This window comes from Phocoena phocoena, chromosome 2 (genome assembly GCF_963924675.1).
Source record: "Phocoena phocoena chromosome 2, mPhoPho1.1, whole genome shotgun sequence".
Classification (NCBI taxonomy): domain Eukaryota; kingdom Metazoa; phylum Chordata; class Mammalia; order Artiodactyla; family Phocoenidae; genus Phocoena; species Phocoena phocoena.
Window position 1 is genome coordinate 152,305,876 of NC_089220.1, and position 27,452 is coordinate 152,333,327.

Here is a 27,452-nt window from a genome sequence, read left to right on the forward strand (position 1 = left end):
CCCCTTTCGGAGGCGGAAAGTGTAGGGTGGTTCAGCACTTCCTTTGAGTTGCCTGTGAGAGGACCGCTGCATCCTCGTGGACGTTGTAAGAAGTAGCCAGCTGAAGCTTTCTTTGCTCCTTGGGTTGGGACTGGCAGTGAAGTACTTTTCTAAGGATTCTTGGTTAAGGCCGCACCTCCGCTTTCCTTCTGCATAGACTTCATTGGCCGTGTGTGACCTTTTCTTCTTTAAAGTAGGCATAGAAGAGGTCTTTGCCCAGGGAGGGTCATTTAGCTGAAAACAGAAGTAGCGCGTCATCGTAGGTTGGTCCATTCAACCCAGCAGTTTGTCTGAAGGTGGCACCAAGCAGCATTTGTGGGAGAACGTGGCACATTAACCTCAAAATTGGGGGGAAGATCCTTTGAAAATCCTCAAGTTTCTCTTAATCACCACTTGTCTATTTGAAATCCATATATTTAAATACACCTCTTTTACCTTTTATTCTCCCTGTAAGGTAAAATTAGAACAGTAAGGTTTTTGAAAATATATTCCAGACGTTAAGTGCTGTGCAAGCATACGGTGTTATTGCAGTAACGTTGGTGATCCAAGGGCCCAAGGTCTTCTCCTGAAAAAGCATTAGAAGGGGAAAGGGGTTTGGATATATTTAATATTATAGGCTCTGAGATTGGTAGTAAGCTTACTCAGGAGGTTTATAACAAAGCTGCTATTCCTTAATAGTGTAAAAATACTTTTCTGTTGAAAAACTGCCTTCTAGAACCAGATAGCTCTATACAGTATACTCAGTACAACAGTAAATAACTCAGACTGGAGAAAAATTAAAAGTGACACAGTGTTCACAACTATTTTAAGGAAGACAAAGAACAGTGTTTGAAATTTTGTGTTTTCAGGACATTTGTCCAAGTGTAACCAGTTCTTTTTTAAAAAGAGCTGTATCAGGAGCATCTCCTGTAATCCAGACATAGTTGCTTAAATGAGTTAAAATCTGCAAAGTGTCTAAAAACTTAACTGAGACGTAGTGTTTGTTAAATAAATGCAGTGTGATATATCTATTTAGTGTAATTAAATAGATATGACATCTATTTGTCAAATGAGTCTTTCATTTCTCTACTGATGGACGTTTAAATTATTTTCAAGTTTTCCCTTATAACTAAAATGCTGCAGTGATTTTTTTGCCATCATAAGCAGTGTTTCATGCGCTCATCATAGTATTTCTATGAATCGTAGACTTGATTGCTTCTGAGAATGATGGATAATAATGCTATTAAATTACCCTCAAATGATTGTACCTTTTTATATTCACTTTCTCAAAAGATGTGTTTTGTCTCCCCACTAGCCAGCACTGGATGGTAATATTTTACTAATTTTCTAATAGTTGAAATAACATCTCATTTAAATGTTTATCTTCCTTGGATAGTAGGAAAATTAAGCATTTTTGGCCAGGTCATATACTTGGCTGATTTTTTTTTAATTGAGTTCTGAATTTTCTTCTTTGACCCATTTATCTACTACCACACTGTTTTAATTATTGTAGCTTTATAATATAGTTTGGTACTTTCTTTTGAAAAAAGTTTTGGGCTCTTCTTTTGCATTTTTCTTCCAGATGAAATTTAAAATCATCTTTTCAAGTTCTATAGAAAATCTTGTTGGGATAGATATTGTTTGTGATTGCATTGAATTTATAGATTAATTTGAGAAGAGACATTCTTTTGAGTTTTTCCTTCTAAGAGGATAGGTATGCCTCCTTGTTTCTTCTGTTAAAATTTTTGTTGTGAAATATACCATTTGTATATACTGTTCTAAAAAACAAAAACAAAAAACTGTATCTGTGTACTCTGCTTAATAGACCATCACAAGTACCTTAGAAGCCTTTGGTGTGTGCCTTTCTCCAGAAACAAAGGATTCTCTGCCCCCATCACCATGGTCGTCCTGAATTTTGTGTTAATTATCCCTTTGCTCTTCTTTACAGTTTTATCAACCATGTATGTATCCTTAACCAACATATTGTTTACTTTCACCTGTTTTTGAACTTTAAGTAGAATCATATTGTGTACTCTGTGAATTACTTTCGTTAAACGTTATGTTTCTGAGATCCATCCCTGTTGAAGCATGTACCTATAGCTCAATTCAGAAACTTGAGGACTCCTTCACAGTTCTAGGAAGTATTGAGGACCACAAAGATCCTTTGTGGATCATATTATGGATCAATATCCTATGTGGATCAATATTATATCATATTAGATATTAAAACCAACCAATTTTAAACGTAGATATTGGTATATTTACATGTACCATTAAGCATATGGTGTATTGCTTATAGAGGTGTATACCTCTAAAAAATACTACTAATAATAGTAAACCTACTACATCTTGAACAGCATTTTTAATGAAAAATAACTATGTTCCAAAACCCAAAATAAGTTAGTGGCAAGAGTGTTTTTGTTTTACATTTTCGCAAATATATTTAATGACTACATGCTTAAATATATTTATATTATATTATATTTATATTATATTATATTTATATTATATTTAAATATATACTACATGCATTAAATATATTTAATGACTACATGCATATTTAATGACTACATGTTTGCTTCTGCATTCAGTTAGTTGCAATATACTGTTTTAGTTGAAGTATATGAAAAAATCCGGCCTCACTGAGCTGTATGTTTAGAAGAGGGAGGAATATTTTAATATACTTTTAAATAGTTATATTTTTCTTTAATACTCATCAAAACCTAATAGTTTCTTAAAGGTTAGCTGAAGTATAGAGTTTGGAATCAATGAACTTCTCAAACTATGCGATATTAAAACCTATTGGTCTAGCTTGCATTTTTTTTAACATCTTTATTGGAGTATAATTGCTTTACAATGGTGTGTTAGTTTCTTCTTTATAACAGAGTGAACCAGCTATACATATACATATATCCCCATATCTCCTACCTCTTGCATCTCCCTCCCACACTCCCTATCCCAGCCCTCTAGGTGGTCACAAAGCACCGAGCTGATCTCCCTGTGCTATGCAGCTGCTTCCCACTAGCTATCTATGTTACATTTGGTAGTATATATAAGTCCATGCCACTCTCTCACTTCATCCCAGCTTACCCTTCGCCCTCCCCGTGTCCTCAAGTCCATTCTCTACGTCTGCATCTTTATTCCTGTCTTGCCCCTAGGTTCTTCAGAACTTTTTTTTTTAAAGACTCCATATATATGTGTTATTGTATGGTATTTGTTTTTCTCTTTCTGACTTACTTCACTCTGTATGACAGACTCTAGGTCCATCCACCTCACTACAAATAACTCAGTTTTGTTTCCTTTTAGGGCTGAGTAATATTCCATTGTATATATGTGCCACTTCTTTATCCATTCATCTGTCAGTGGACACTTAGGTTGCTTCCATGTCCTGGCTATTGTAAACAGAGCTGCAGTGAACATTGTGGTACATGACTCTTTTTGAATTATGGGTTTCTCAGGTATATGCCCAGTAGTGGGATTGCTGGGTCGTATGGTAGTTCTATTTTTAGCTTTTTAAGGAACCTCCATACTGTTCTCCATAGTGGCTGTATCAATTTACATTTCCACCAACAGTGCAAGAGGCTTCCCTTTTCTCCACACCCTCTCCAGCATTTATTGTTTGTAGATTCTTTGATGATGGCCATTCTGACTGGTGTGAGGTGATACCTTATTGTAGTTTTGATTTGTATTTCTCTAATGATTAATGATGTTGAGCATCCTTTCATGTGTTTGTTGGCAATCTGTATATCTTCTTTGTAGAAATGTCTGTTTAGGTCTTCTGTCCACTTTTGGATTGGGTTGTTTGTTTTTTTGATACTGAGCTGCATGAGCTGCTTGTAAATTTTGGAGATTAATCCTTTGTCAGTTGCTTCATTTGCAAATATTTTCTCCCATTCTGAGGGTTGTCTTTTCATCTTGTTTGTGTTTTCCTTTTTTGTGTAAAAGCCTTTAAGTTTCATCAGGTCCCATTTGTTTATTTTTGTTTTTATTTCCATTAGGAGGTGGGTCAAAAAGGATCTTGCTGTGATGTATGTCATAGAGTGTTCTGCCTATGTTTTCCTCTAAGAGTTTTATAGTGTATGACCTTACATTTAGGTCTTTAATCCATTTTGAGTTTATTTTTGTTTATTGTTAGGGAGTGTTCTAATTTCCTTCTTTTACATGTAGCTGTCCAGTTTTTCCCAGCACCACTTATTGAAGAGGCTGTCTTTTCTCCATTGTATATTCTTGTCTCCTTTATCAAAAATAAGGTGACCATATGTGCGTGGGTTTATCTCTGGGCTTTCTATCCTGTTCCATTGATCTATATTTCTGTGTTTGTGCCAGTACCATACTGTCTTGATTACTGTAGCTTTGTAGTATAGTCTGAAGTCACGGAGCCTGATTTCTTGAGCTCCGTTTTTCTTTCTCAAGATTGCTTTGGCTATTCGGAGTCTTTTGTGTTTCCATACAAATTGTGAAATTTTATGTTCTAGTTCTGTGAAGAATGCCATTGGTAGTTTGATACGGATTGCATTGAATCTGTAGATTGCTTTGGGTAGTAGAGTCATTTTCACAATGTTGATTCTCCCAATCCAAGAACATGGTATATCTCTCCATCTGTTGGTATCATCTTTAATTTCTTTCATCAGTGTCTTATAGTTTTCTGCATACAGGTCTTTTGTGTCCTTAGGTAGGTTTATTCCTAGGTCTTTTATTCTTTTTGTTGCAGTGGTAAATGTGAGTGTTTCCTTAATTTCTCTTTCAGATTTTTTATCATTAGTGTGTAGGAATGCAAGAGATTTCTGTGCATAAATTTTGTATCCTGCTACATTGCCAAATTCACTGATTAGCTCTAGTAGTTTTCTGGTAGAGTATTTAGGATTCTCTATAGTATTATGTCATCAGCAGACAGTGACAGCTTTGCTTCTACTTTTCTGGTTTGTATTCCTTTTATTTCTTCTTCTTCTCTGATTGCTGTGGCTAAAACTTCCAAAACTGTGTTGAATAATAGTGGTGAGAGTGGGCAACCTTGTTTCGTTACTGATCTTAGAGGAAATGGTTTCAGTTTTTCACCATTGAGAACGATGCTGTCTGTGGGTTTGTCATATATGGCCTTTATTATGTTGAGGTAAGTTCTCTCTGTGCCTACTTTCTGGAGGGTTTTTATCATAAATGGGTGTTGAATTTTTTCAGAAGCTTTTTCTGCATCTATTGAGATGGTCATATGCTCTTTCTCCTTCAATTTGTTAATATGGTGTATCACATTGATTGATTTTTGTATATTGAAGAATCCTTGCATTCCTGGGATAAACCCCAGTTGATCATGGTGTATGATCCTTTTTTTTTTAAATACTTTTACATCTTGTTTTTTTTTAACAAATGTGTTTTTTAATTTTTTTTTTAATTAATTAATTTATTTATGGCTGTGTTGGGTCTTCGTTTCTGTGTGAGGGCTTTCTCTAGTTGTGGCAAGCGGGGTCCACTCTTCATCGCCGTGCGTGGGCCTCTCACTATCGTTGCCTCTCTTCTCTGTGGAGCACAGGCTCCAGACGCGCAGGCTCAGTAATTGTGGCTCACGGGCCCAGTTGCTCCGCGGCATGCGGGATCTTCCCAGACCAGGGCTCGAACCTGTGTCCCCTGCATTCGCAGGCAGATTCTCAACCACTGCGCCACCAGGGGAGCCCGGTGTATGATCCTTTTAATGTGCTGTTGGATTCTGTTTGCTAGTATTTTGTTGAGGATTTTTGCATCTATGTTCATCAGTGATATTGGCCTGTAGTTTTCTTCCTTTGTGACATGTTTGTCTGGTAGCTTGCACTTTAAAGGGATCTTTCACCCATGCATTGGTCATGAGGAAGATACTAGTTCACTGAATTATGTAGATTTCCCAAATGATGGCACATTTCAATATATAATACCAAAAACTCACTTACATTATCATCACCACTTTGAGAACCACTCCTGTGATTCATTCGTTTTTGTTGAAGTATAATAATCTACTCTAAGAATAATTTTATACGTTTATCCATTTTATTCTTTATGAACATATTGGTTATTACCAACATTTGGGCCATTATAATTAGTGGAGCCATAAATGTTCTCAGTCATCTCCAAGTGCATATACACAGTACTGTTGATCCACTACTGTTTGTAGTGGAAGTGCTAGATCCATTGGGAGGATATTTGCATGTTCAATTTCATTAGATAATATCTAACTTTTCCCAGATGGTGATTCTGATTTATACTCCACCAGTTGTGAATGAAACCTCCCTTTGCTCACCATTCTCTCTACATATGGCATTGTCCAACTTTTAAAATCTTTGCTGGTCTGGTAGAAGTGAAATGATATATTACTGTGGTTTTAAAGTGCATTTCTCTGATTACTTAAAAGAAACTCAGGGTCTTTCTACAGGCTGCTTGTTTTTTCTTACTAATATCTACGAATTAAAATGAAATATGTTATATATACTAGTTGATGAACTCTTCCGGTTGCTAAAAAAGTTACTAGGATCATTTATTTAAACAATTTAAAAACATGTAAAGGCATACATTGAAGAAAGTCCTTCTTCCCTATACCTGTCCAGCTCATTCCCCCAGTGTATTTTTTTATATTCCTCCTTCTTACTCTAATTTCTGCTATTATGCTCCTTTATTTTCCTCCACTTTTCAGTATATTCTAGAAGTCTTCACAAATCAGTATAGAGGAAGCATACTCATTCTATAGAGTAGGAAAAGCAGTTTTCTACTTTGTGGCTGTACCAGTTTTACCTAATCTGTAGTAGATAGAGTATTTGATATTTTTCTAATCTTTTGCTATTAAAAAAAACAAAACAGTGGTGCATGGAGTAACTTTGTAGAGTTGTCATTTTGTATGTGAGATTTCTATACAGTTAATTTCCAAAACTGATTGTTGGGTCAATATGTAAATGCTTTTGAAATTTTGGTAAATATTGCCAAATTGCTTTTCCTTGGATTTTGCACTCTTACCTGCAGTATACCTAAGTGACTATTTTTCCTAAAACCTCGCCTCACGGAATATGCTTATAAATTTATAGGTTTTGATAGTGTGATCAGTGAAAAGTAGTATCAGTTTAATTGAATTTACATTTTCTTGGACTGTTTGAGCATCTTTATATATGCTTAAAGGTCTTTTCCCCCTCTTTTTTTGTACTAACTGTTCATATCCTTTGTCCATTTTTCTGTTTTTTATTGGGTTGTTGAACTTTGGGACTTGTTTCCATACTCTAGGTACTAATCTTTTGATAGTTAAGTAGGTTGCAAATTCTTTTTCTCTTTGTGGTGCTAGTAATTCTTAATTTTAAACATTTTTATTTCATGTCTGTATATTTAGAATTATTTGTGGGTAGTTTGGAGTATAGCTGTAATTTTAACTTTATTCACATATGGATAACCAGTTGTGGTAGAAATTACCATTGAATCCACTTGGGTTTGAAGTTTTGGTGGTGGCAGATTCTTGACTAGTGATTTAACTTTTTTAATAGTAGCAGGATTACTTAGATTCTTACAGAAAATTATGTCAGTTTTGGTAAATTAGATTTTTTCTAGGACTCTGTCCATTTTGTCTAAATTTGTAATATTTATTGGTACAGAGTTGTTAAAAGTGCCCTCTTCCTATTTTTCATGTCTGAAGAATGTGTAATTATGTCTCCTTTTTTCATTTCTGATAATGCATATTTCTGTTCCCAACTCCCCCCCTCCTTTTCTATTAATTCATCTTGCCTGTAGTTTATCATCTATCTTAGTCTTTTTAGTGAATCCTTTTTTAGCTTTGTGATTATCTCTATCATGTCTTTGTTTTTATTTTTTAATTCTTTTTTTATTTATTTGTTTATATTTTATACTCAGCTGCGTTGGGTCTTTGTTGCTGTGTGCGGGCTGTCTCTAGTTGCGGTGAGATGGGACTACTCTTCGTTGTGGTGTGCAGGCTTCTCATTGTGGTGGCTTCTCCTGTTGCGGAGCACAGGCTCTAGGCTCGCAGGCTTCAGTAGTTGTGGCACGTGGGCTCAGTAGTTTGGCTTGCAGACTCAGTAGTTGTGGCACATGGGCTTAGTTGCTCTGCAGCATGTGGAATCTTCCTAGACCAAGGCTTGAACCTGTGTCCCCTGCATTGGCAGGTAGATTCTTAAGCACTGAGCTACCAGGGAAGTCTTATCATATATTTCTTTTTGTGTTTATTTTTTGTTTTTCCATTTATTAAACTATTTTTGAGATAGCTATAGATTTGTATGCATGTGTATGCTTTAGATATGCTTATTTTAAAGAGCATCAGTTGGAATTTTAATGCAATTTTCAAACATTTTTAGCTGGGATATAGCCTATTTACATTTGCTACAGTTGCTCTTATTTTTGCTTTCTATTTGTCCTGGCTGTTTTATATTTCTTTTTTCTCCTTTTTTGTTATTTTTTTAAAATAGCTATTTAATATCTTAAATCATTTCATTTTCCCCATATATTATTTCAGAAGTTTTATACTTTTTTCTCTTTTTATAGTTATCCTAGAAATATCATGCATCCTTGACTTTTCAAAATCTAAAAATAACCAGTAGGGCTTCCCTGGTGGCGCAGGGGTTGGGGGTCCGCCTGCTGATGCAGGGGACACGGGTTCGTGCGCCGGTCCGGGAGGATCCCATGTGCCGCAGAGCGGCTGGGCCCGTGGGCCATGGCCGCTGGGCCTGCGCGTCCGGGGCCTGTGCTCCGCAACAGTAGAGGCCGCCGTGGTGAGAGGCCCGTGTACCGCAAAAAAAAAATTAAAAAAATAATAAAAATAACCAATATCTTTACCTTCCTCTTAGATAATACAAGAACCTTAGTAGTTTAATTTTATTCAGCCCCTCATGACTTAACATGTTATTATTATGTAGTTTAATTTTTTTTAATATTCTTACAAGACAGGAGACCTGTTTAGAATTGTTATTGTGTTTTGCACAGTCCTTTTTTATATTTTCCACATTTTTGCTACTTTCTCTATTATTCATTGATTGTTTTATCTTTTAGACTCCACCTAGGGCCATTTTCCTTCTGCTTAAAGTCTATCCTTTAGAATAGATGAACTCTCTTAGTTTGTGTTTACCTGAAAGTGTCTTTGTTTCACCATCACTTAAGGAAGAAGTTTTTGCTGAATATAGCAGTTTAGGTTGGCAGTTATTTTCTTGTAGCAATTTGAAGATCTCAGTCCTCTGTCTTTTGGTTTCCATTATTGCTATTGAAAAGTCACCTGTCAGTCTTTCAGTTCCTTGTCTCTGGCTGCTTTAATATTTTTCCCTTTGTTTTTAGCTTTCTGCTGTTTCACTGTATCTATATTTATCTTGCTTGGGTTTATTTGGCTTTTTTAAGTCTGTAAATTGGAGGTGTTTTGAAATGTGTTTATTGACTTCTTCATAATTCCTAAACTGTGAATTTCCATTTTTATGTTCTGTTGATCTGTTTGTCTTAATGTATAAATAAATCTTGTATAACCTTCATAGTAAATATTTTCTCCTGGTCTTTTGCTTTTCTTTTCATTTGTTTCCCACAGTTTCCCCAACAGACTGCATTGCCAAACTCGTGGATTTTTGATAATCTGATAAGTGAAAAGTGAACCTTGACAATAAAACTCTGGAGCTGGTCTTTTGAGAGGAGTAGGACTGCAACTACTCTTTCAGTTTTTTCATCGTAATTGGTCTATTCAGATGTTTCTTCCACTTAGACCAATGTTAGTAAATTATATTTTTATAATTTTCAAATTTATTGGTATAGTGTGTGATAATTTATTATTTTAGAAATTTTTCCCTGTATTTGTGGTTAGCCTCCTTTTGTTGATATTTAATTTTTTCTCTTTATTGATTATATTTGCTAAAGGTTACTTATTCCAAAAGAACCAGTTTGGGGACTTCCCTGGCGGTCCAGTGGTTAGGGCTTCACCTTCCAATGCAGGGGGTGTGGGTTCAATCCCTGGTGGGGGAGCTAAGATCCCACATGCCTCATGGCTGGCGGGGGTGGGGGGGGGACAAAAACCATAAAACAGAAGCAATATCGTAACAAATTCAGTAAAGATTTTTTTAAAGAAATGGTCCACATTAAAAAAAATCTTTTTTTAAAAAAAGAAGAACTAGCTTTTGGTTTTTATTGTTTAACTCAATTGGCCTTTTGTTTTTAAATTTGGCCTCTCTTTTTATTTATGAATTTTCTAAGAAGTGTCTGGGGCATACTTTCTGTTTTTTCTTAAGAATTTAGTAACACTTAATTGGATAACTAAATCGCTTGGTAATATTCTGTGTTAAAGACTCTGCCCTCCTTGGTACGGTGAACCTTTGGGTACACCTGCTCCCTCATTAAATATTCAAGACCCCAACTCCTGAGGCCTGTTTTGACCAGTTGAAGCACCTGCTTCACCCTGTGGTTATCTTCCACTTCTCTATGAGCCACCTTTAGTAAATAGGCCTATTCTCTGCCCAGGGCATTTGTGATGGGATATATCTAGGGGTGGTGGTGATTTAAAAAAAATCATTGTTATGGTATGGATTAGATGTCACTTTCCCTTTTGTTATATGTGATAATCAAAATAATCTAAAGCAGGTCTTAAAATGTAATTGACCCTGAGAGAAATTTAGTCTTAGGATTTTCTTGTAAGAAGGACAAAACTACTTAACAGTATCTTTGTAGTGTATAAATACAGTAATGAGTTTAATGCAGCCATTCATTGCAGGCTGATAGTTTAATGCTGAAGCACAAAGTAGTAAACGTGGTTTGATGAGCCAGAGCAAAGGCCGGTTCCTTTATACAGATGTCTGAAAATGGCACCATATCAACTTCGAAGTGATTCTAATAAAAAGTGCATAATCTTGAATATGGAAAGTATGTTCTCCAAAGAATCTGTTGACTTTTTACACAGCATAGCAAGAAAGAAAACAAAATATGATATAAGATTATAAGCATCTGTCTGATATATAGAAATCTTTTTTATAGTAGAAATGGATTTTGAAAATGTTAAAACAGTCTTCAAAAATTGAATATTAAGTCTAAAAGTAAGCCACAGTTAAATGAAAAAATCATAGTACAAAGGGATTTTTAGCAATGGAAATAATTTTTCTTTTACTTTTGAATTTTCTTTATATTTTTATATAGCAGGTTCTTATTAGTTATCCATTTTATACATATTAGTGTATACATGTCAATCCCAATCTCCCAATTCATCACACCACTACCACCCGCAGCCAGTTTTCCCCCTAGCAATGGAAATAATTTTTTAAAGTTTTTAAAAAGAAGGCAGTTGCTCTCCCATTGCATATGTTAAATATGCAAAGTGATTTTGCTATTTTAAATAGTAATTAATCTACGTGATTCTTTATGAATTTAAGTAATTTCCTTTGTGAGTTAAGGTTTTCCTGTATGTTTTCTATTTGTACAATGCCATAGCGGCAATGATTCTCTAGGAGCTCCTGATTAGTTTTCCGCTAGCAAGTGCAGATACGGTCCAGGAAATGCATATGGATGTCTTAGATTACTTGGTTAAAACATAAGCCAAAAGGAAAGACGTCCTTAGATCAGGCCAAACACCACACACACACACACACGCACACACGCACACACACACTCCAACTTTATTTTTCATGAGTTTTGTTAGGGCTGTGTGGCTTAGTGGGAGGAACAAGCACCCCATCCCAACCCTGGGTGCTGGTATCAGCATCTCCTGGGCATATGGAGTATCCAAAACCATATTCAGTAGACCTTTTATTTTTGTAAATTACACAGCAAAGCCCCATGAAACTATAATCAGCGAGTTTACTAGACAATAATGGGAAAGCTTTATAGCAGCGATGAGTTAGAATAACTTGGGGTCACTGTGGTGAAAAGACATGGATTTCGGTTTAGGTCTAGGATTTGCAATCCAGAATGGTTACTGAATAACCTGCAGGCAAGACCTTCGAGGGAATTGAAGCTTGGAGCGATCGTTGTAAAATAACAATAAAACTGTCCACCTAAGAGTATTGGGAGACGTCAGAAACAGGGAACTGAGGACACTCTGCTTGTCCAGCCCTCGGACCAGACTGCGGCTCCCCGACCCGGCGCACAGCCAGGTAGCCTGGCTGTGCGCGTGTGCGCGGCTCGCGGTTCGCCACCCGCCCTCGTTGACTTTTAAAGGCACAGCCCGCGCCGCCCCCGCCACACTGGCTTTCGCTGGCGGGAGGGGGCCGGAGGGGCCATCTGGGCAGAGGGACAGCCCCCTCCGCCACACACCATGAGGTGAGGAGGAGGGGCCGGCCCTAACCCCCACCCTCCAGGGGCTCCTGGAGACACCTGCGTCTGGGGCCTCCCACCTGGCCGGTGAGCTGCCTGCCAGACAACTGGGTGACGAGGAGACTGGGAGAAGGGACGGACTAGGTGTCCCACCTTCAGGGGGCTTTGGGGAGTGAAGCTTTGGTGGGGCCGCCGAGGTAGGTGGTGAACAAACGGTTCTATGTACTTAAGGGTTTACGGAGCGCCTTTGCCTCCTGACTCATGGGATTCTGCGAGCGTGGAGTGGAGAAACCCTTGCCGAACTGCCAGAGAGATGGCATCACTCTTTACAACTCTTCTGTGTGTGTAGACTTACAGTATTTTAGGAAATCTTTTGAATTGTAAAGCAGTGATTCCAAATGGACTTTTGCACTTCAAATAATAGCAAGGGTATCTTGGTTTTTATTCTTTCTGTGGGTGATTATCTTGACATTAGAAAACATTTAAACTTTTGTACATGGTAGACTTTTTTTAATTTAAGAAATTTTTAAAGTTAAAAAATTTTTAAGAACTTAAAAATTGTTATAAAAATCATACATTTCTCATTCTGTAGTATTTTCTATTTTTTAATAGAGAAGCTTTATCTTATGGGTCTCTTACTGATTTGGCTTATGGGAAATGCTATTTCCATTCATCTACTTTGTGTTCATTTTAAAAACTAACTTGCTACTACTTAGGGCCATGGAAGATCTTTTTTTCCAAAATGAAAATAGCTTTAGTTCCCCAGATTATATTTATGCTTACGTAAAATTTCAGATAATACGTAAAGCTGTAAAAAGAATGAAACAGGAATTACCTGTACTTGACCTACCCAAAGATAACTTGGTAGAGCGTTGAGTACTGTGGTGCTAGGAGCTCTGCTGGGTACTGAAGGGCTTTGTGAGCAAGACAAAGAGTATCTGCCTCTGTGGACCTTACATTCTGCTGGGGAAGATGGACACACACACACCCAAAAGTAAATTGACAAAATAGCTGTATGTTGTAATGAGTGATTTAAAGAAAATACCTACTTTAGGTGGGGTGATCAGAGGAGGTTTATCTGAGGGAATAACTTGAGATTTCACTAAAAGAAGAGAGGGAGCTAAGCCAAGGGCAAAACAGGAGAGCGAGCAGTTTCAGTCAGCAAGGCACAGGGATATTAGCTCGGGGCTTTGTGACAGCCTGGAGGGGTGGGATGGGGAGAGTGGGAGGGAGGGAGACGCAAGAGGGAAGACATATGGGAACATATGTATATGTATAGCTGATTCACTTTGTTATAAAGCAGAAACTAACACACCATTGTAAAGCAATTATACCCCAATAAAGATGTTTTAAAAAAAAAAAAAAAAAAGAAATAACAGCAAGTGCAAAGGCCTGAAAAGAGCAAAGAGCTTGAATGGAAAGACCAGGGTAGCTGGACCATAGTAGTAAGCCAGAGGAGGGAGGATCAGGTGAGGTGGAGGAAGCAAGCAGGGGTCAGATTTCACAGGGCCATGGCAGGGAGTGTGTGTTGTATTCTGGGGGCAACGAGAAGCCGCTAAGGGTTTAAGTAGAGAAGTGAAGTGATTTGGAATATGGATTGATTCATTCAATACATGAATGTTTATTGAAACCTTACTGTGTACCAGGCACTGTTCTGGGCACTGGGGTACAGCATGGAAAAGGATAAATTCCTGTATTCATGAAGCTAATAATCTAGTGGTGGGAGCATAATCAAATAAACAAGAAAAACATCAGATAAGCATTATACAGGTGATGACCATTGTTTAAATCATAGTATATGTTCTTAAGACTGTGTATATATATACATACTTCTCCTTTGTTATCAGCTTTTCTTTCCCCTAAACAACTTATGGTAGGATTTTTTCTGTGTTACATTAAATGAACAGCTTTCTTTTATTTGGAAGCATCAATTTGTTTTGTAGATTAAGTATGGCCAAAATAATACTACATAAATGAAAAAAATACTGTGCAGCAACAAAAACTTATCTAAGTCATCTGTTTGGAAAGAAGTATATAGTAACTTCCTTTGGACAGTCTGACATGTGGCTCTCCTACCTCATCCCATGTTCCAGCAGCCCCTCATGATAACTTTGACCTGTTAATGTGGTTAGTTAAATTTATGGATTTCCTATTTATTGAACCAATTCATACATTCCTAAAATGTACCTTAATTGACTTCTGTTATTATATCAGTGTCCTGATGGATTCCCTTTGCCAATACATATATTTTAGGATTTTAGTATCAATATTCATGAGATCTATAGTTTCCTTTCTTAGTATTTTCTTTGTCAGATTTTGGTGTTAGCATTTGACTGCTTTATAAAAAAATCGGGAAGCTCTTTTTCTGAGTTTTGGAACAGATTAAATTGCATAAGTATTATTCTTTCATTTAATTATCAAATACATATTTACTGAACATTCACTGCGTGCCAGGCATTGGGCTGATGCTGGGTAATCACAAGTAGACAAAACAGACATGATTCCTGTCCTCATAAGGCTTGGTTTATTAGGTAAATAGACATTAGTGAAATAGTTATGATTATGTAATTATAAACCATGATAAATACTCTGAAAGAAATCATTGAAGATCTACTTTGACTGTTCTTTTCATGTATTTGAGTAAATGGTTATTGCGTTAATACACACTAAAAATTAATTCTTTTAAAATTAATATTTGTTGAAGATTTGATATGTAATTAGTTCTGTGATAAATACATAAGTAAATAAAATGAGGGCTTCATAATTATAAAAGTTAAAATAAAAATAATGGTGATAGTAGCTACCATGGTAGGTGGTATATTGCACATTTTTTGATTGAAGAAATTAAGACTTACATTAAGTAGACACTTCAGTTATGTCTGTGACACCTCCAGTTGTACACTCCTCTGGAAATTCCACTAAGATTATAGTAAAAGAGTAAAGATATAAATCCACAAAGATCAAGAGAGTGAGAAAGGAGAAGATAAATGAAATCAATATTTGGGAAACTACAAAAGAAGGTGGTCAATTACTAAATGATTTAGTGGATTAGAGAATGCTGAAGGCTGAAGAGAGGTAAGCCAACAAGAGAAGCAAGCCGATTCCCTCCACAGAATCTGGAAAAGGCTCAGGATTTAGAGGTACCAAGTACTTCTCAGGGCAGGAATATGGGTTGAATAGAAATAGAAGTATCTGTAAACTGTGGTATCTTTAAAAAGAAAAGAGAAAATACAACTTACGTAAAAGAAGAGATTCTTTTTTTTAAAAAGGAAGAGAAATTATTCAGGAAGCAGGAAAGGATTAGTTAATAAAGCTGAAGAACTCTCCTAAAAAATAGAATAGCCATAACAATTAGACAAAAAGAGTGAGAAAGTATTTAGAAAATAAAGATCCAGTCAAGAAAGTTTTTCATCTAATCTAGTGGTAGGAAGAAAAATCTATAACGAAATCAGTACTATAAATATGTGGGAGAATCTGGAACAGTGGGTACCCAGTGATACCAACAGCCAGTGTCATTGAGATGGGATATGTCATGAAAGGTTTCAGAGAGGTACTGATACCTGAAATCTAAGTAAGTATTCAAATGATAAGCCAAAAAAGGACACTAGTGTATACATTTTCAGGGCAATAGAAATAGCAAATGCAGAGGTGGAAACACGATACACATGAGGAACTGCAAGCAGTTCATTATTTGAGAAATTCAGTATACTTTACAAAAAATAGCATGTATAGTTTTATAATAGTACACCTTTTTTCAAAAAGGATTTGAGGTAGAACTGTGTGAATATATTTAAGATTCTTTAGAAAAAGTAGCAATATTGATTATATCATTCATTATGTCAAGAGGGGAGAATTAAATTGGGATTCAGGAGACCAGGATTCTAGTGCAGACCTACCACTAACTTGTTGAGACCTTAGGGTGATAATGTTGTTGACTGCCTTCCCAGTAATCACCTCCCTTTTTCTTCCCTTCCCCCAAACCACAATTTTGTCTAGCTTTTGGGGTGATCCCATGCTTCAGGAGCAGCTTGGGTGGGTGAGAGTGGGGGGCTGTGTGACTATTAGTTACTCTAAGCTCATTATGGTAATTCCACTCTCTTTGGTTAGTGATTGTTTTAGGAATAAACGTGTGACTCAGTTCTGGCCAATGAGGTGAGAATGGGGTGCCTGCAGAGAGAATTCTGGGAAAGCTTTCTCACCAAGGACAAAGGAAAAGATGCACTCTCCCTGGCTTCATCTTATTCTAGCTCTGAAGATGTGTTTGAGCCCAGTGTACGGATGCAACAGAGCAGTTTTCAGGCTTAAGGGCTCCCTCCTCTGCTCCTGAAGCTGAGGATTGTTTTTAAAAATATGGTGCCTTTGTTGCTACTCCTTTTCTAAGTTGCAAGTGTAATCTGGTTTGGGAGGGTCTTTACTTCCAGCTCTGCTTTCCTCTTTGAGACCACTGTCACCAGGAGATACAGCCCTTGCTTTCCAAAGGTCACACGCTCACTCTAGGAGTATTTTGTGAGCACATTCTAAGATCTCCAGGCCACCCGGACACTTTCATCATAGAGCCTTTTTCTCGTTTGTCTTGATAAAATCCAGGGTATAGCATAGTACTAGATACATAATAGTCATCACTAATAGTTTTGTTTAATGAAGGGTGAATCAAATATTACTTATTTAGGGGTGGGAAGAGGTTTTATTTGTGTTCTATTTGATTTTATTATTTCCAGCCAGTAGAACATGGGTGTGGTTCTATAATCTGTGCATTTTGAAAGTTTTTTTTCAATGAGGCAAAATTGATTCCTGTTTATCTCTGTGAAGAAAATTTTCTTTAGAAATTAAAGAATTGGGGGAAAACCACTTCAATTTATGTGTGTTACTACTTCTTATACAGCAAATTTAGCCTTTAGCTCTGGAGACTTGACAAAGAAGGGAAACATTACAAAATTGTACCTAATGCAAACTAGATGCTCAGTAAACATTTATTTATATAGTAGATATGCCTGAAATAGAACTATTCACTTTATGATTTAATTTTTTCTTTTTTCATTTTAGCATTTATGACATTAGCAGAGAACAGGACTATGTCAAGAATTCTGGGGGTATACTTGGTGAAAATGAATTAAGACCACCCTCCCAGCTACATTCCCTGGTAGAGGAGACCGAGACAAGGTTCATATCAGAGAAGAGTGGGTATTAAACTAAATGCTATAAGCTATTACTAATGAATCCAAAGTTGCACAGTACAGTTTTTTAGATTTTAATTTAGATCATGTAAAATGAAAGGACTTTTTTAAAAATTATAACTTCCAGTAGCTACAGATTTCTTATAATTATTAGTCCAAAATTGATAGGTGATTAAGTTTGCAAATTGCATCAGAAAAGGTGTATATGTTCAAGAGAAATTGTCACACTCCTCTATTTGTATTTCTTTGAAATTATGATTTATTTTACTTGATTTTAAATTGAGATATTTTAAATAGTAGAAGTAATACATGCTTATGTAAGAAAAATCTAAATTGTAGTGATATATATAAGGCAAAAGTATAAGTTCTCCTTTTTGTCCACTCCCCAATCACCATTGGTGTATATACTGTTAACGGTTGGATTTCCCATCTTTTCTACATCTTTTTCTGTATACTTCCAAACACATAATTTTTTATGTTTTTTTTACCAAAATGACAGATAATACATATTATTCACTCAGTAGTATACAATAGATATCTTTGTACGTCAGTATATACAGATTTACTTTGTTTTTATTTAGTAATTGCAAGGTGTTTCCCTATTGATGGCAATTTAGGTTGTCTCCAGTGTTTTTGCTGTTACAGGTGTTGGTGCATGGAACACCCTTGGACATAATAACCCCTGCACTTATGCTAATATTTCTGAGGAATAGATTCCCAGAAATGGAATGGTTATTTGGTATGCCCATTTAAGTTTTTGTTACTTTCTGCCAAATTGTGTTCTAAAAAAGTTGTATATATCTTAAACTGGCAGTACATTTTAGGATTAGGTGATTAAAGAATGGGCTGTTCCTTCAACAACTGTCAAATGACCTACTTAGAGGAGATAAAGTATATAGGCATGGAGAGTATTAAAAGGTGTAGGTTGCCTTCTACTAATAAGGGCCTTTAATGGCACATATTGTTGGGTTCTTAGTGTTTCTGTCTTTGATAAGTGCTATTGCTTAATTCACAAACAGGAGTTGTGGTCATGTAAGTCTGGGGGAGATGTAGAAGTGGCTAGATTCTGTTAGATTACTGTGACACCTAAGTTGTTGACGTTTGTTCATCTCATTATTTGCTCTCAGACCAGATGCTTATAGAATGGAAAATAGATACCTGTGGTATAGCATCAGAAACTGGTTTATAATTTTTTTATCTCTCTTATTAGAAGTTATAAAGAGAGAAAAAAGTGTCCCAAAATCAGACACTCAGTATCCCTGTCATGGATTTTGAGATGGGGGAGATTGATGCAGGGCGCTTTGAGCAGAATCCAACTTGTTGTGTCAAGCTTGACCTAACTTTTTTTTTTTTTTTGGCGGTACGCAGGCCTCTCACTGTTGTGGCCTCTCCCATTGCGGAGCACAGGCTCCGGACGCACAGGCTCAGCGGCCATGGCTCACGGGCCCAGCCGCTCCGCGGCATGTGGGATCTACCCAGACTGGGGCACGAACCCGTGTCTCCTGCATCGGCAGGCGGACTCTCAACCACTGTGCCACCAGGGAAACCCAAGCTTGACCTACTTTTAAGATCCAATCCACAAATGGCAGAGAAACGTGCCCAAAGCCAGGTGCTACAGGAAAGAATATTAACTCAGTTTTCAGAGCCAGTTTGATTCAACTTCAGTTTTTTCCATGTGCTCTTTGTTGATCGCTTAAACCATAAGGGATACTCTTTATGCTTTACAGACAGGTACTTTTCAAGTTACCTTCTTAGATGTTGCTTTAGATTTCTTTGTGGAATAGCCCCCTCTTCTTTCTCTTAATATTCTCATCATCTTGATTGTTTAATTAGAGCATGTGCATTGCTCAGCAAAAAATGAAACTATCCATTTATTTGATGCTCCTCGTTTTGTACACTTGTTTTAGGTGGTTAAATGAAAGCGCATTGTGTGGGAAGAGGCAATGTCAAATGATTTATCAATAAAATTCTCATTATGTCCTTACTTATAGAGCAGGAAACTTGTGCTTTCTTGAGAGTATAATTGAGGTCATTTATTATGAAGTCATGAAAGATTCAGGGTTTACTGTGGTCTTCCATTAACTTCTCTTTTGATATGCTTTTCCTTCTGCCAACAGTAATATTATTACTTTTCTAACATATGGCTATTTGGAGAGTGCTGACATAAAAAGGAAGCATTTTTAACCATAAATAAATAGTTTTAGAAGTTACAGTATAAAAGTACAAAATAAGTCATTTCTTACTTGTTCCTCCTTGTTTATTTTAAATCATTACCATTAGTCCTAGCTTTATTGGGAGCAGTACTCCCCACATTGTATTAGATAGGGTCTTTTAAATTGCATTATTTCTCACAGTTTTCAGTTTATTATTGTGCGTTGACGCTCAAAATTGGGGATATATGTAGTATTCAGTACTTCTGAAACTTATAATCTATTAACATCTTGCAGAATTTAGGGAAGTTGATAATCATAGATTGGTCATTTCCAAAGCTATGACAACTTTTATTTCTTTCACTTGTAAGCAACATCTTTCACAAATATTGAGCCTCATAGTATAATATTATATTGCCTTTTAAAAAAATTAAATACTAGGTTTCCAAAATTATAATTTTTAAAGGAATCCTGACTTGCATTTGAGCTAGCTGTACAGATTATTTGTAAAAGGAGTTTGCAAGTGCATAGGCTTCCCAGTTTGTTTTGAGGAAGTAGCTAAAGAAAGCCATAATTTTTTAATTGTTATCACTGGTGTTTTGCTATTTGAATCTCTTTAGAATATCCATATTTTTCACAGCACTGGTATACTGATATTGAAAGAGAGAAGGTGAAACTGAGGAAAAATAAAAGTAAGATACAATCGGTATAGATCAGATGTGCCAACTTCAGAATATTCTTAAGTGTTTCATCCTCTTTTCTTTCTTTCCTTGCTATTTATAATCTTTTATTTTTGATACTATGAAGTATTATTATCAAAATCATTTTTAGATTACCTTGGGAATTGAAGCATTAGGACAGTTTAGTCCAAATGAATTATACTGAAATGTTTGTTTTGATTTCTGTAATAGTCTAGGGTTTTTAAATCTGTTGTTCATAAATTAATTTTAATTAAAAAGCTTATGTTTTCTTTAGCTTTTGAACTTTAGTGTAATTGGCAGAGTCCTGGTATAAGTAGGAAGCCATATTAATGTACTTATTTATACTGTAAGGCCCAAACTTCCAGTCTTACATAAATTATTCTCTCTATTATTTACAAATAATCAGTGTGTATCCTCCCCCCAACCTTGTTAAAGAGAATAGAGAGGCTGTAAATAGAAAGGAGTAAACAAATCAAATAGTTAAATGTTATGAGAACTCATTAGGCTCAGTTCTTGCTAAGTGAGGACTGGTAAAATCAAAAAACACAAGGGCTCAATCAAGAGAATTACTGGATTGAGTCAGTAGTTCTCAATTAGGAAGCATGCCTCTCATGGGAGGGGTATACCAGCATCTTTGGGATAACACATGGGTATGGTTTGAAAAAAGCACTTTCAAAAAAAGTAATGAAGTTTTATTTTTGTAAAATGATGATTTTATAATACAGCCCATAAGAAGTAAATTTTAATAGACATGTACAGGCTGGTGAGGAAGCCCCAAAGAAACATGATTTCTAATGTGTTTGCTGAGTGTGCAGTAGTAGGCTCCTTCCAAGGAACCTAACAGACTTCCTTGGGGATTTGGTGAGAAGACAGGAAGGGTAAGTTTATCAAAATGTGGCTTAGGTTTAAAAAAATGTAAGAGTGAGAAGCATTGGTCTAAGCAGTTGCTGACCACCAACTTGACACTACAGTTGCATCTGCTTTTACCCAGTATGGTTACAGCACCCAGCTTTAAACCAAAAGGGATTTATTCTTTCATTAAAAGTAATTCACCCTCAGTTATAATCCATTGAGGTTATTTTCACATGTGAGATCTTTTAAGATAGTCCAGATATGGTAGCCAAAGCACATTGTAAATGTCTTAATTATACAGGAAGGAAATAGATGATTATTTCCTATTATCATAGATGATATATTTCCTGTATCAGTATTCAGTGGTATTTAGTGTGCCACTTTTCCCCATCCTTTGGTTATCTTAAACAGTTGCATTATTTTTGTTTGTGTTTTACAGTTTTTGAGACAGTGTCCTTGAGTTCAGACTCTCTCTTCCAGAGGGCAGTTTCAATTCTCCATACTTCTTACTTGGACTCTGCATCTGAGCATGGTTTTCAGTACAGTCAAGTGACTTTGGTGAAAAATGACATTTTCTTAAATGAGGTGAGGTGCTTGGTACACACTGTGTCTGTGTGTTTGTTTGATTTTAGTTTTAAAGAAATAGACGCATTATTTTTGATATATAAGCCTAGTTCTTTTTAGCTATCACATTTCAGCTGAAATAAAAGATCCTTGGAAATAGTCACTTGAAAGGTAATTATAATATATTCTAGGGAATAGAAAAATAATAAATTTCATTAGTCTTTTAGCAGGAGGAATTCAGATGATGCATTTTTAAAAATTAATTTTCAAGGCAAAATAACATGTTTATAACATTTGATTATTCTCTCCTTATACAGTACAAAACTTTTTACCAAGAAAAAAAAGCAAGTAACTATACTCACGAAGAACTTCAAGAAACTTACGGGTTTCTTCTGTTTGAAACTGAAAATCAGGTAAGGGAATTTGATCGTAGAAAAGTAATTTTGTGATGTTAATGTACAAAATTAATTATATCATTAAAGTTAAATATTGGTATTTTAGGTCTATAAAGTTTGTAAGATTACCAGTTCATCAGTCTTTTTTGTTAGTTTGGTGGCATTGTAAATGACAGTGAAAGCTTGTCATGAAAGAGATTGGAGTTCTACAACTTTCCATAGGTTTTCTTTAGTTTTATCTTGAATACATTTGTAAGCTCGTGGTGAGATTTTGATTAATACAGATTTCTTAAGTATTAATAATGACTTTTAATGGAGTGAATGGATATTTTCTATTCTCGATCATTGTTTAGATAGATATTTTCTATTTCTTGTGGAGGTTTTTCAAGTTTAAATTACATGATTTTGGGGACAAGATGAACACGTTCAGCATTCTAGTTACTTGGAATTGTTTCATGCCTTATTTTGAAAATTGAACATCCATATTGTTGGTTGTACCTAAATTGTGGAGAAGGAAACTACTGTGTGCAGGTATGTCTCCAGAGATGTGTGTGGCTTCTAGATACAGTTCAGCAATGCTAGAGATCTATAATCCAACTTAAAGTAATTCAAAGGTAGTATTTCGGTTGAGGTCATGGTTTTTAAAGAACAGGGATAGATTTGCTAAAGAATAATTAACATTACCATATAACTTATGGATTATATAGTAATACTAGAGAGTTTATTTAACTTCCAAATAAGATATGTTATGGATTCATACTAAAAAAAAAAAAAAAAGCATTTGCGGGTAAGACATTTTCAAACTTAGTGATTCCCAAGCTGTAATTGAAAAAGAAATCTTCAAGAGAGGACTTATCTGTGAGCTTGTTTAATTTGGTTTTGCTGGTGACATTTTTGTTAACAGAAATAATAAAATTTCACGAAAAAGTTTGTACTGTTAATATTAACTAAAACACAATTGCCTTACATAAGCTTGCTTTGTGCCATGAATGCATACAATGTACAGATTCTGTATTGAAAGTTTGTATATAGATTATAGAGTTATTTCATTGACCCTCCCAAGAACGATATGATAAGCAAAGTACGATCTTTTGTTTAAGGCAAAGTTGGTATGTCAGCGTGGACTCTGTGTTGGCAGCAGTGCTATCACCACTCTGGGTGACCCAGGGAAAGGTACGTCTGTAAGGAAAAGGAATCTCTTTTACAAGGTGAAGTGGGGTTTAGTTAGTTACATAAGATACCTATGTTAAATGCTAGTCTCATTGATGATAAATAGTAATCTTTGGAAGCAGACCTTTCAACATATAAATGAGCTTTGAGTCTAAGACTTAAGGTTTTCTAATAGGAGTTATCTTTTTTAAAAGGATGGTTGGACTAGAAAAGGTACTGAAGGTATCTTTCAGTGCCAAGAGTTTAGTGCAGTCATCTGGGGCTAGTGAGGATTTCTTCTGAATTATCATAATGGCAGTAGGAACACATAATAGATGGAACTGACACACCTTGGCAACTGTGGAATGTGAGGAGTAACAGAAAGAATCAAATGTAAGGTAACTTACACTGCACTGATATTGTCAGTAGAAGAGAGACACGGAGGAGAGGAAATTGTAGGGAAGCTGTTGAGTTAAAAGAGAAAGGTAATCTTATTGTCAAGAATGTGGATTAGCACTATTTTCTTTAAGCTTCACTTTCCTCATCTGTAAAATAGATAAAACTATCATCTAGATTTGCTCTGAGGATTACATGAGACTGTGTCAAGTGCTTAGCTTGGAGCTTACACCTAAATGAACACTACCACTTCAGTGAGCTAAATTTGAGAAATATTGAAGTGGTCATAAGTGTTTCTGAAAGCTGTCCTGCTGGTGGTAAAAATAGTTGGAAAAGGGATTAGAACTGGAGGTTGGGGTTCAAGGTGGCAGCGGGTGGGTGTTAATTGAAGCCAAAAACATTGTTACATGGGGCAGCAAAGATGGCAAGAGCAGAACTTTCAGGTGGTTATGGGAGCAAGGGATGGGGCCATGGGGCAAGGCTAGGAAGAGGGAGTTGAGAGCAGTCCAGGGGATGAGGAATCAGGAGGGGGAGTTTCACAGAGAACAGAAGGCTGTAAGGAGGGGTGTTAGCAGTGTCAGATGCTACAGAAGTTGGAGATCAGCACTGAGAAGGATTACTGGGCTTCATGGTTTAAAGTATACAATTTTTTTTTAGCATATTCACTAAAATGAATATGCAGCCATCAGCACAATCAATTTTAGACCATTTTCATCAGTCACTCCCCACTCCCACCAGCCTAAGCAACCAGTACTCTACTTTTTGCCCCTATGGATTGGCCTATTCCAGACATTCCATGTAGATGGAATCGTATATGACCTTTTGTGACCAGCTTTTTTACTTAGCTTAGTGTTTTTGAGATTCATCCATGTTGTAGCATATACTTCATTCCTTTTTTGACTGAATAATATTCCACTGTACCACATTTTCTTTATCCATTCAGCACTTGATGGACATTTGGTTGTTTCTACTTTTTGGCTATTATAAAAAATGCTACTATGTACATTCTTGTACAGGTCTTTATGTGGACATGATTTTTCATTTCTGTTGGGTTTATACCTAGGAGTGGAATTGCTGGCTTATATGGTAACTCTGTGTAAAACAAATGCTTTTTTAAACTTATATTCAGCTCTTCTAAAGGACATGAAAGGGGATAAGTTCATAACCCCAATAACAGTTTACCTAAAACCTTTTTTTCTTCTCCCCTACTCTTTTTAACCCCCCTTTCTTTTCATTATGAAAAATGCTAACAGAAAAAGTAGAGAGCATAGTATAATATACCTACCACCTACGTTTAACAGATAATGTTTTGCATTATTCTCTTCATTTGTTTAAAAAAGTTTTTTTTTTTTCTGAAAATTGTGAAAGTGAATTACAAGCAAACACCTCAGCTTACATCTCTAAAAATTAAGGCCATTTTTGTGCTTTACTGCAATCACATGAGTTTATTGTTGATGTTTGAGAGGCTGGCTTCAGTAGGGTGGTGGAGTAGATAGAGGCTGGATTGCTCCTATAAATACACAATCTTCTTCATCACATGTACTGGGGGTAATAATAAAATAGCACTACTGCCTGTGTGTGTTCTGTAGTTTTGGGCTCAAATAGAAATGGATAGTTCTGTGTATGAAAATAATCCTTTATATTACTGTAGTGTATTATAGTTTTAAAAGTTTATGGATCTTTTTAAATCTTCCTGAGAACCCTGTGATTTATGTATCTATACTCATGCCCACCCTGCCCGCTTAAGTGACGTACTCCTCAGTCACATGGTTATTAGCAGTAAGTGAAAAACCTGGAGCTGGAACCCAATCTTCTGGCCACAAGTTTATTGCTCTGTCTGCTATATCCATGTCCTCACCATTGTCTTTTATATTTCAAAAGAGATATTTCAGGAATATCTCTGAAATATGTCCTTTCCTCCTCATTCTCACTGCTGCTGCCGTGTGGGGATCCTCTTCTCCTGTCGTAACTTAAAGGAGTCTCTCCCCTCTTGAGACTCACTTCTCTATTAAGCTGCAGTGGGCTGTGATGTGGCTACAGTGGTGAACAAAACAGATATAACCCCCGCCTCCCTGGAATTCACAGCCGGGCAGAATAAGCTGCTTGAAGGCAGGACCTCGTTGTATTTCCCTTTGTGGCACTGCTGCCTGGCACACAGCTGCAGTGTAGTAGACCTCAGCACACATTCTTAAATATGAGTACTTACTGAGATCTTTTGCAAAAATTAACTTGAGAATCAGATTACTATAGGCCTTTTCACTGAATGATTGCATGGAGAAAAAACAGACTCACGAAGACTTTTCCAAAAATGTGATACTCTTATCCCTTTTCACTTACCATACCCAAATAGAAAATTGGTTGTCGAACAGATGTATTGTATCTTAGCTCTAATGTTTCCATACCTTTAGAATATCTCAGATAGTTTGTAAAAGGTAAGCAGTTTCAAAATAGTTTTTTAATGTTAGCATTTATTTGTCTTTTGTGTTGTCTTGTTCAGTTAAAGGTAACCCATGTGTAAATAATCTTTTTAAAGTGTAAATTAATCTATTTTTATACTTTTATAGGTGTATACATTTCCAAATACTCAGACTATCTTCATGCAAGACCTTGGTATCATGGGAAGTCTGGTTATGTTGTAATTTTTAATCTAATTAAGGTAAAGACTAAATGTGCTTCTATGTAATTTTTCTTTTAAAAATGAAAGATTATCAGTCTGTGATAATGTTCTTTGCAGATCATTTGCTACACATAGTCCTTGCCAAAGACAGCTATCTAAAGTCAGAAAAAATAACTGCTTTTTGCTTTCCTTTACGGACAAAGCTTTTTTTAAATTCATTTTGTAGATGATCTATGAATATGTTTTTTTAAAAAAAGCTTCAAAATAATACAACAGGTATTCAGTGAAAAGCTTTCCTCTCACCCTGTCCCACAATGCCACTTTTTAAATAGTAAATAACAGAAAACAAGTAGCTGCTTATAAAGCAGTGTGATTTCAGTTATAAGAGATGAATTTAGAAAGCAACATTCATTGATTTAAATTGTCAAAATGAGAAACCTTTATATATTTTTTTAACCCCTAAAACATTGAGACCTTGTTCACAGTTTCATGGGGCACCTGCAACTGATGATCTCAGAAATTTTTAAATGCCCTTAAATAGTCCAGTATAAATGAATCACGCAATTAGAATTTTCACTCAAATAGTAGGAAAACTCTAATTTTAGAGATTGGGGGGCTTTTTGAGGACATATTCTGTGGTCTTGTTTTGTTTTTGCTTTTGTTTTAGCTTTCCTACTATCTTAAGTTCTTTGGTTATAAACCTAACACTACTGATTTTTTTTTTTTTGTTTTTTGTTTTTTGTTTTTTGTGGTACGTGGGCCTCTCACTGCTGTGGCCTCTCCCGTTGCGGAGCACAGGCTCTGGATGCACAGGCTCAGCGGCCATGGCTCACGGGCCCAGCTGCTCCGCAGCATGTGGGATCTTCCCGGACCGGGTCATGAACCCGTGTCCCCTGCATCGGCAGGCGGACTCTCAACCACTGTGCCACCAGGGAAGCCCTGATTTTTTTAAGAGTGTGAACTCTTCACATTCCAAAACTTGTCCCCAAGAACTGGAGGGAAAGTAGCATTGCATTGGTTCATAGTCACTGCTTCCCTCCCTTACTCTTCCCTCTCCTTCTCTGTGATAAGTGCTGTAGTTCTGCCGCAGACAACGTGCCTGGCAGCTCAGGTAACAGACATTTTTTGCTTATGTCAGATTGTGCCTCGCCATTGGTTTCGTGCCCCCATATCCCACCCTGTCTGGTGGATACTGCTGTTTAGTTTTTGCCTATGTG

General features: G+C 36.3%; 1 protein-coding gene across 1 annotated transcript in view; it reads left to right on the forward strand.

Annotated features, from left to right (window-relative positions):
• Positions 1-15,292: 15,292 nt before the first annotated feature.
• Positions 15,293-27,452, forward strand: part of TASOR2 (transcription activation suppressor family member 2) — a 49,756-nt gene continuing 37,596 nt past the window's right edge. Inside the window, exons 1-6 of the mRNA XM_065871787.1 lie at positions 15,293-15,312; positions 17,281-17,414; positions 21,554-21,699; positions 21,996-22,091; positions 23,174-23,246; positions 26,183-26,274. Coding sequence (XP_065727859.1) covers positions 15,293-15,312; positions 17,281-17,414; positions 21,554-21,699; positions 21,996-22,091; positions 23,174-23,246; positions 26,183-26,274 — 561 coding nt within the window. The remainder of the gene's footprint in view (positions 15,313-17,280; positions 17,415-21,553; positions 21,700-21,995; positions 22,092-23,173; positions 23,247-26,182; positions 26,275-27,452) is intronic.